The following is a 10,578-nucleotide window of genomic DNA, read 5'->3' on the forward strand; positions in this document are numbered from 1 at the left end:
TGGGGCAGAATCCTGGCCCCAATGAAATCAATGGAAAAACTCCAATTGCCATTAAGAAGGGCCAAGATTTTATTCCAAGTTTGTGAAATAAACCATAATTAACCTTCCATCATGGCTGCCAGATTCCATGTCACCATTTACTTCTGCTTTTTGAATTTAATTTTAGTGAAAATCTGTATAACCAAGTACAACCAAAATCTGAATAACTAAGTGACTGTTTTGCTCTATCACTTTCTCTTACATGCCTAGTTAATTCAGCAAAGGTGCCCTGCTGTCCAAAATTTCCTCTTATAACATATGTTAAAGACCCTTTACAGCAAATTCTCCATGTTATTGATTGCTCTTCTTTTATGTTCTGATTTGAAGAAGCCCCACAGCTCAGAACATAGTAATTAATGGTTATTAATTATTTAAAACTTTGCTTTATTCCTTGAATTAAATTAGCTCTGTTTCTCCCCCAAATACATAAATTATGGTTTTAATAATCTTTATATAAATATATTTTTTTAGTTCAGGTCTGGAGCTCTTGCTTGATGTTCAGTATGCATTTGGACTGCCATTCTACCCAAAGTATGACGAACGATTTACTCTGGATGAAAAGCGCCTTTCCTTGCAAATTATGCAGTACATCTCCAATTTTGTAAACTCTGGGTAAGTATGTGACATTTAAGAGTTGCTATGGTTGGGGAGGGGGAAAGGAATAGAGAGAATATAGGTCAGCTCCTGCCCTTATTCAGGTAGTCTCCATTTCCTCTGGCAATTTGTACTCCAGCTGAGGAGTCTTTGGTCAACAGTGTTGGAAAGTCATGGCCAAGATGTCAAGCAGATACTGAAGATCAGCAGTATGTTTTGTAGCTAGAAGTAGTAGGAAATTTATTTCCATGGAGCACATGCAAATTCTGCCTAAATATATGAGGGTCACAAAGGCCTCAATGTTGTTTCCAGAGCCTAGTTCTAGGACCCCAGTTCTGAAGTATCTGGGCTGAGAGTTCCCTTATTCCCAAAAGAAGGAGGAAAGCACATGAAGACACAGTGACCACTTTGCCAACTACCCTGAGAGTAACCCTCAGCTTTACTGAGTAGTGGCCATACTTGAGAGTAAGCAGTATCTCTGGAAAGCTACTGTGGGAACTACAACTTTACATGCTCTTTGGATGACCTTGGGATGCTCTGTGACCAAGGGCTGTTGAGGGTGCTGATGATCCTGTGTCTATACAGGCTCTGTGTACCTTAGGAAGTGAACCCGCCTTAACAAAAGGCTGTCAGATGAGACACCGTGAACAATTCACCAGTCAGGGCTGAATTTGAAGCCTGTTAGTTTTTCCAGAGACTGGATACACATTTCCTTGACCCAGCTGATCTCCTTCTGCCTTCTACTGTTCACATCATTGTTTTCTAATAGTCATTTCTCCCCTTCCCTTAGAAATCCAAACTACCCTCACAGTTTCTCGAGAAGAATGTCACGGTTGATGCCACTCTGGCCAATGTTTCTGCCAAATGATGATGGTGATAACTACAAAGAATTCACCGCTTCCTTGCCAACTCTTAAAGGATTAAAAAAAGAGGACTGTTCTTTTTGGTCTGATTATATCAGAAGACTGAAAGAATCCACAGGTGAGCAAAGTGTTTTCCATCATTAAATAAAGATAAATTATTTGTTTAATGTTTTCTTTTGTCTGTATTCCCATTAACACTACAGTTATGTCAGCGTGAAAAAGACTTTTCATAGATGAAACATCTTACACTGTCCAGGGTATATGTTTGGGACTATACTAACATGGAAAGCATGCAATATTGAACATATTTCTTTCACAGTAGTTAGTCTGTAATAAAGTTTCATTGTCCTGGAGTTAGAGCTAGAGAAGTCTTCCTGCAGTGATTAAAATGATGAAGCCATACCTTCTTATAGTTTGCTCCCTATTTGCAGTCATAATATAGACTTTGCCTAAACTAGAAGACTGGCCTCTTTTGTCCACTAGAAGCAGGTAACACAAGAGTGGTGAGATTTAGATAACTGAGAGGGAGCACAATAACTTCTATACACTGCAAAGTTGTAACTGAGGCTTTAGATATGTCTTAATATGGATTCTGCATGTCTTGCCTTCACACTAGATAAGTTCCTTTGGATTTTTTGTTATAGTTGTGCTGGTTACACCCCTCGTAGTTCTCCTCTGTATCCATAAATTTCCATGCAGCTGTAAGATTTTTTCCTCCATTTTTTTCCTATTTCTCAGAACAGTAGGACTCAGTTGAGATTTCAGTCTGCTGCCCTGTACTGAACTCTCAATTTATTTTGGTAACTAAACTTCTCTTCATGACTGTGTGTGTTGTTAATAAATTTGGATAGCCTCAAGAAAAGCAAACAAAACTATCCCTTTTTGGCAGGCTCAGATTTGTTGAGCTGTTCTTGAAGGTCTGCAAGCTTACAAGTGTTTTTATGTCCTAAGGACTCATCTTCACAGTGAACACAGTCCAGATCCTTTCTGATTTGGAAGGGCAGTTGCATTTTGGTGAACAAAATGTTCTCTCCAAGACAATGAGCTGCCCAGGCTATCTCTGAATCATCTCAAATGGACTGAGAATGATGTTTAAGTGACATAAAACTATAATGTCTCAGAACCATCAAATTAGTGCTTTCTAAACAAACACAAAGAATAAATGTTCTTTTTCAAGGGACAGCCTAAATCATCACTTGTGGTCTTTCTTCAAAAGTGAACTAAACGTTTTACTGCAGGCCTTTTCATCAGTTTCTTGGTATCCTTCAGTGTCTTTCAAATTCAGAGGGGCCATTTTGATCTCTCCAATGGCTTTCTGCTGGTCAAGATATTCCTAGGTTGTAAACCTTCACTCTGATTATTCAACGTTAAACAAGGTTGAAATCTTGTTCTGATGCCCTGAGTAGAGCTTCTAGATCTTCTGGGACTTAATTTTCCAGCATTCTGCTTGTGTAATGCTAGTCCAAGTTGAAGTCCCTGAGCACCACGGACAGAGGCTACTCTCAAGCCCTTACAGGAAATCCCCCAAAGGTGGGAAAATATCTACCAGGGAAGATTGTTTTTGAGATCTAGAAGGTTTTAAACTGTCCAAACTGGCATGAGAACACAAAGACATTTGTGTATGGGTCAGTCCAAAGGTCTGTCTGGCTCAATATCCTGCCCTCATCAGTGACCAAAGCCAAATACTTAAATATTGAAAGATGGAGAGAAAAAAAAACACACTGAAAGAGCTCACAAAAATGAGTCAAATTTTGGAAAACAACACATACAGTGTGAGATTTATGTACTACATATTATCAAGGAGAAGGTTTAGAAAGTACATGTCAACATGTTATCCTGCAAGCAGAAGTGAATACGCCCTGCCTGCTCTTCAAGCCAGTGTTTGCTTGGCCTCAGCACCATGGTAATGCGGCTACAACAGTTCACTTCTATTAAATTCCATCTCATAGCAACGTTGGCTTGTCACTTTGCTTCTATGGTCATCTTCAATCTTATCTTGCCCTGGAATACTGAAACTTCTCCTATGAGTTCTACTTAAACAGGCATCTCATCAAGTCCATTTCAGCTCAAGACCTCAGTACAAGATGGGGACTTAAAGAAACTCCTGATGTGGGCATCTGGGTAATATTTCAAGCCCAATTCCCTATTAAAAAACAACTCCTAATGTCCATCAGTTCAGCTAGCAGAATTGTATGAACTTCAGATGCTGATTGCTGAATGCCCTCAACTTCTTTTTGAGAGGAGGTTGTGCTGAAATTCATGTCAAAGGTGTGTCAGCTCATCAGTATGCAAGTATGGGATCACTTGCATTTATCCTATAAATCACATTCAGCAGGAATGGACAAATGGGATTGTAAAATGTGTCCAAGTCGGTTCGGTCAGGAGAAATAAGGTCTTCAGATTTTTATTATTATAATTATTTTAAATCACTATGCGTCATTTTCCTGTACAAGGGGTAGCTTGCTCTACCTCCCTTCAGAGCTGAGGAACTGCATTCTGTCTTTACATGAGTGCTCCAGACTTTCTGTTCCTGGAGTGCTGCCAAGCCATCATACGGGACCCTTGCTTTATGTTGGATGATAGATTACAGACATCAATGCTGCAAACCATTTTTGGCTGATGCACCTGGCACCTGGCACTCTGTCCTGAAGGGGGACTACTCGGCAGTCAGATACTATGAGACCAAATCTAACAAATATTTACTGGAAAAATGAGCGGTTTCCTGCCCTTCAATAATTATAAATCTCTGTGATAGTGTTTTGGGCTGCATGATACACTGTCCAGTCTGACCACTGAGACCCAGTTGTTTTAGGCTGCAATTTGTGGTCTCACACCAAATAGATGATGTTCACAAGCATGGCAGCACGAGGCACTGCTGATAAAACAAGCCAGGTTTCACATCCAAGTGCAAAGCTGTAGAGAGTCTGTTCTGATACAGTCTCAACCAACTGTGATAATTCCTGTTTTTTCCATTTCAACACTTCCTTCAAATCAATATATTTCTAGCTTCATATATTGCCTGTAATTTATAAGCATAAAAAAAAAAAAGTAATATTTTTCAGTAAAATGGAGATGAACTGGATGAGCCGGTGGCCATAAAATATAACTGCAACTGATGTTTCAAAAACTTGATCCTTTATTTACTACCATGTGAAATGCCTTGACTTAAAAATGACAAATTAGGGATGACTAAAGGCTAAAAGCACCATACCTTAGTCCCTAGGTATCAGTCCAATAGAAAAGTGAGCTACACCCAAACTCCTAAATTCAGGTATTTGGAATAAAACCTCTGTTATTTAGAATCTCTTGTACAGATGAAGTTACATGGTTTTTAGGTTATTCACTGCTAGATCTAGATTCTGTTGTATATATATATCCAGCTAAACTGTTACCTGTAATTTTCTTTCCATTATGTAAAAATATTGTTCAAGGTTAAGTAGGTGTTTCATTATGTGATCAGACTGTAATATTTAATGATGGAATGTGTCATTTATTCCTGGCTTATAATTGAAATAGATGTTGTTGTAATTGAAGGTAATTTACCAAAAGTAATTTCAAAAATGCAATGATTCTTCATTGTATTTCCTGGCAGTGACTTTACAAGTTATGGGGAAAAGTTTGAATCTGTTTCATTGCAGATGTTTTATAAATCTGTTGAAATTTTGTCTGAAACCAGTTTGCAAATTTGGCAATTTGGGGGGCAGTTCACCTGGAGAATTATGAAAGAGATAGTGCTTGAAAAGGTTTGGATTTAGTAAGTGGAGTTCCCATGGTTGCATTTCAGCGTGAATCCAAAGACATGATTTATATTCTAAATCACGATGGTTTCCATGGGGATGATCAAAACCAAAAACAAGAAGAGTGGCCATTGTGGAAAAAAGCTGTGGATGTCTTTTTCCAGGGAATGTGTTAACAACTTGAAATTCAGTTAAAAACAGGAACTCCAGAGTGTTTATGGATACTCAGACAGTATGTCTGAATGCAAAAATTCCCCTTGCATAGTGTGGTGGACTGCACTGCATAACAGTGAGTCACTTTACAAGGGGCCTTTCACTGCATCCCAAACAGGTTAGCTGGGATCCAATCCATATCCCTTACTCATCTAACTAGTATCTAAGTAGAACGAGTCCTCCTAAAATAAGTGCCTGTGTAAGCAGTGATGTCACTGTGGAGAAGGAGATACCTTTAATGCCTCCGATGTGAAATCTTGTCTGCCTAATGCATGTGCCTAAATGTAGACATCTGTGTCTAAATTAGCCAGACTTGACCCCACCTGTACATTTAGAAAAATCAAAGGTTAACAAAACTGAAGACTTCTCCATTAACTCTAAGACACTATGTGTAGCCATGCAAGAGTCCAAACAAAGCAACAGTATTCATAGTTCAGACTTCAGTCAAGGCCGAATCAGGAATGTTGTGGTTAGCATTCATCTTTTACTCATTTTATTCACACCTTCTCTTTGGAAGTCTCCTCTAGAAAACAGATTCCTTTAGTCTGAGGGACATCTGTGCAGCACTGAGAGCACTCTGGCTAGGTTACATTAAATAAACACCATCAGTGCACTTTCTTGGCACAGTTTGGTCTTGTAGAGGCAACGGCACTTCTGAAATAGGGTAGAAGACTAAAATCACAGAACGCAAAGAGTAAGGAAGAAGAGGTCTATTAGAGATGAGTTCTTGGGGCTTTATGCATTCCAGACAGACAAAAAAAAAAAATGCTCCCCAAAATTTCTGCCTGGTAAGGAAGTATCAGATCAAACAAAAAGAAGAGAACAAGTCTTGCACAGGTGTAGTGCAAACTATCTTCAGTGGCAGTTATTTAAAGCATGCTGGAAGCATGATAATTAATTACCATTAGTTGATCTGTCTTTACCCTAAAGCATTTTGCAAGTGGACTGCAACTGAGAAAAATAGCTTCTTGAGCATTTACAGCTGTATAAAAAGGCTCCTATTAAAGTGCCATTAATAACGCATATACCTTCTAGCTTGCTGCATAAAAGATGCTACATATATTTTAATCTTAATTATATTGTCTTTGCAGGAAGTGCAAGTAATGGAGAACAATCTGCAGAAAACAGCTCTAGTGAAGCCCCTAGTGAAGGAGTTACCTCCCAGGAGAGCCAGCCAGTGGGAGACAAGGTGGCTTACAGCAGATAGAACGTTACTGTCCTATTGGATGGGTTTGCCATGTGATTGTACATCCATACAACTGTGTCACACCAGATAAACAAACTTCTTCCTTTAGTTAACGCTCTGAACAAATAAAGTAGAGCTTTCAAGAAAGTAGTCTTTCAAGAAAACTTTTGAAGATGGCACAATGGATATTATTTTAGGTCAAAAGAAACTGAAATTTGCAAAGTGGAATATCAATAAAAACTTCAAAAATTAAGTAAAAGTTCTTGGACTCTATTTCTTGCCAACAGACAAATGCCTATACATTATAGTACCACCAGCCAGAAAAAGATGAACTTTGAAACTCTGAGAAGTCCCTCAGTTGATAAGGATTGAATTTGCTCATATCTGTGTCATATCTGACTTGTTCCATTTTTCTTGCCTTATCACAAGCCGCAGGTAGGAGTGGGACCATGGTTTGGCATTCTGGAGAAAATTAAAAAGCTTCAGAATAGGGAGGGGTTGGTCCAGGAAGAAGGTTTTAAGAGGAACTTGAGAGAGTGAATTAAGTGTGTTCACATGAAATCAGGTATATGCACGTGCTATATTCAGCTCACGAACACTTGTGGAAATATGTGTAAGACCATTTGGGTAAAACACAGCACACAACAGAGATAAAGCAAAGCTTCAACTAAAGTTTAGAACATCCTGCCCTTGGAACATTTATCTTTCGTAAAGGGAATGTGAGATACAGAATAGTTTTGGAAGTGAAAGGAAAAGCATATTGATGGGTATCTCTAAAAGCTCTGAAGGTAGTTTGGGTTAGGTTGTTAATCCATTGCTGGGATCATTTGGCAACAGATAATCCTTAATTGGCAGTATATCACACACTTGTTCATGATACTTGAGAAGAAATGAAGTTATGTCTGCCCTAAATCTAAGAGCAAAATTCCCATTGATTTCAGTAGGACACAAATTTCTTTTGCAGTGTTGAAAGGATTTAATAAAACAACTCATAAGGTTTTGTTTGGTCCTTGGGACCTGTGCCAGTGCACGAACTGTTAACTGCTGTCTGCCATGAACACAGGTTTCCGAGGATTTTACCTAGTTAGAAGAAAAACTCTATAACACTTATAGTTCTTATACTTGCACCCTGTTCAATAAACATTAAAAAGAACGGAAGAATCAAGGAGCTTGCTAACTTGTTAAGTACAAAAAAGTAAAGATGTGGCAATTAAACTATGTTGCCCATTGTTATCTTTTTATATGATAGCTAACTGGCAAGGAAAAAATAAAAGATTTAAGGCCTTTTAAAAAAGCCCAGATCTTAATCATCTAGCTCAACAGAGCATGCTTTCTTTCCACTAACTATAGATGCTGCAGTTGTGATTCCTTGGCCAAGGCTGGTTTACTTTTTCCTCTTTTGTGGCTGCTCCTGGAAATGGATGCCTGACAGATTCTATTTAAAACTTACCATACCTTGCAAAAACTTCTTATATTAATAAAAGGTATGAATTTGCATGCATTCAAATAGGCCGTCATGCACACGTCTCCAGCCTCGGGAAGACCCAGAGCTGAGTTTCAGTTTTTCATATTTATTTAACAATAACATGGGTTAAAGAACTGTGGGTCTCTCCAGTGCTCTTAACTAATTTCTACAGCACCAGCATCCCTTGGCTTAACCCTAACAGTTCCGTAAATATTTACTGATATACATATCACGTTTATTGATATATATATATATATATATTCAATCTTCAGTAAACATGAAAATTTCTTTTTCATCCATTACACAGATGCATTATAACTCATCTAAAAGTATTCTGGGTCACTGTTTGCTCTCTATAATGCCCCTCCTGTCTTTCATTCCAGATGCTGAGGCAACTTCTCCCATCTAATGTTCTTTGTTCCTGCACTGTACTGTCCCCTAAAATCAAATTCTACAGAACACCAGCCAAATCCCTGTGAGTTAGTGACATTCAATGGGGTATTGTTTGTGGAGAATAGGATTGGCGTTGCCATATGCCTGGCTGTTTTGTCACACTGAGTCAAGTAAGCACTTTGGGGAAAAATGGGCCATCAGATGAACAGTTTTGATCAATCAACCCAAAATCCCACAGCTACTGTTAAAGAGACATTGAAAGGCTATTGTATGGACATCGGGGTGCTAAATATAATACTTAAATAATTCAAATCTCCATGAACCGTAAGCATACATATATATATATAATTTTTTTTAATGTAGGTGGATATTTAGAAATATAATTGTAAATGAATAAGTGAGTTTTTTGTTATTTATTTATTTTTCCTCTCTGTGTATAACAGCTTTGGTAGCATCATTCCAAACAAGACAGTTTTGCAAAAAGTAATTAATTTCAGTTCTAAACTATCAAATCCTAAAGAAAAATAAAAATAAAAAATAAATTTAATAACTGTAACAGGAAATGCTCAACTAAACATTAGGGTCCTTTTCATAATTCTGTGAGCTCACTGTCTTCTGCACCAGAATATCTTAAAGCATAATATACACAAAACTGAATACCATTGAGAACTAACTATTAACTCAGCAACCCCAGTATTAATCTGCTGCCCTGGAGCTGGTAAACAGAGGACAGATTTAAAATACTTCATTACTGACTCATGTTTGTAAAAAACCAAACATATAATCTTTCCTCACTCACTCCAGCCTGAGCATGGATATGCCTCTGGAATTTGAGAAAATTTTCAGCTAGCAGCTCAACAGCTTGGCCTTACAGCCTCCTAATTACAGTCTTACCCATCTGGTAGGCTTGCTAGGTATGTATGACAGGACTCTTAGATAACCCCTCCTAAGGTATTCAGCTTGGTTCTCAGTTTGGTAAAGAACTTTTTAAGTACAGATTTTTTTGTAAAACCTCTTCATTTCATTAGTAGCTGCCTGCTCCAAATCCGCCCTGTTGCACTGAAAGCAGCTCTTTGGTCCATTGTCTCTCTCCCAGCTTTCTAGATGCACTCACACTCCTTTCTATGGTGCAATATATGTTTCCTCTTTTAAAAATGCAATATTTTTTTCCCTGTTGTCTGCACCCTTTCTTTCCCCTATGCTAGTCCTACATTCTCCATATCTCTTTTAACTCCCCTGTGCCACAGTGAATGTTGATGCAGGGAAATGCAATCTCATGATCGCACATATTCATCTAATCTCACACTTCACCATTCTTTCATCTTTGGTCCATAAGCTCAAACTTCTTTGAAATCTGAAGTGACTTTTGCAGCAGCACAAGTTATCCAGTCTTTGGTTTTAAATCTGCTTCCTGCTTTTATTATGGTTTCTCATGGGGAACCACACCAATGGAAACAGCCCCGTAAAATCCAATAGGGAGACTTATAATATAAGGGTGGGCTGACTGACAGAGAGGTCATGCAACTTTAGTCTTAATGATACTGAGAGGCCAAGTCTGCTCCCACATATAATTCTTAGTAAGAAAATTACATTCTCAGACTATTTAGGTCATGGTGCTTAAAGCTGAAATACCAAAGTCTTCAGTGATCTGGTAGTGAAACAATGCACAGAAGCATGCTGACTAGACCCATGCTTTCCTCCCTCCTGCTGGAAAAAGCTGTTATTTATGGAAAGTGAAGGATCCTTTGAAACGTCTTTGTGAGCACACACACAGATAAACTAAGTTAATGCCAATTAAGTCATTTAATTCAAACTTTAATTCAAAGACAAGCCACCAGAACCTTTCAGTACAGAGCTGATTTATGTTACATTTTAAGGCTTGGCTATCTAACCTACAATATATTATGTGATTCTTTTGCTCAAGAGATATTAGGCAACAGGAAAAAAAAATGTATTGTATTAGAAATATTTTACCGTGCAGAGCTGAAAAGAAAACAACCGACTAAATGTCAACACTGGAACATTAATTGTTTTCATAAGTATTTGACACATACAGCTGGAACATCACGGTGTTTTCCTGCTGTTGCA

The 10,578-nt window shown here is 38.2% G+C and overlaps 1 protein-coding gene across 1 annotated transcript in view; it reads left to right on the top strand.

The window, feature by feature from the left end:
- TG (thyroglobulin) overlaps window positions 1–6,694 on the top strand; it is a 156,901-nt gene extending 150,207 nt beyond the window's left edge. The window contains exons 46-48 of the mRNA XM_048049740.2: window positions 511–651; window positions 1,424–1,614; window positions 6,538–6,694. Coding sequence (XP_047905697.2) covers window positions 511–651; window positions 1,424–1,614; window positions 6,538–6,653 — 448 coding nt within the window. The 3' untranslated portion in view covers window positions 6,654–6,694. The remainder of the gene's footprint in view (window positions 1–510; window positions 652–1,423; window positions 1,615–6,537) is intronic.
- The last annotated feature ends 3,884 nt before the right edge of the window (window positions 6,695–10,578 follow it).

The sequence above is a fragment of the Anser cygnoides genome, chromosome 2, assembly GCF_040182565.1.
Source record: "Anser cygnoides isolate HZ-2024a breed goose chromosome 2, Taihu_goose_T2T_genome, whole genome shotgun sequence".
NCBI classification, from domain to species: Eukaryota; Metazoa; Chordata; class Aves; order Anseriformes; family Anatidae; genus Anser; species Anser cygnoides.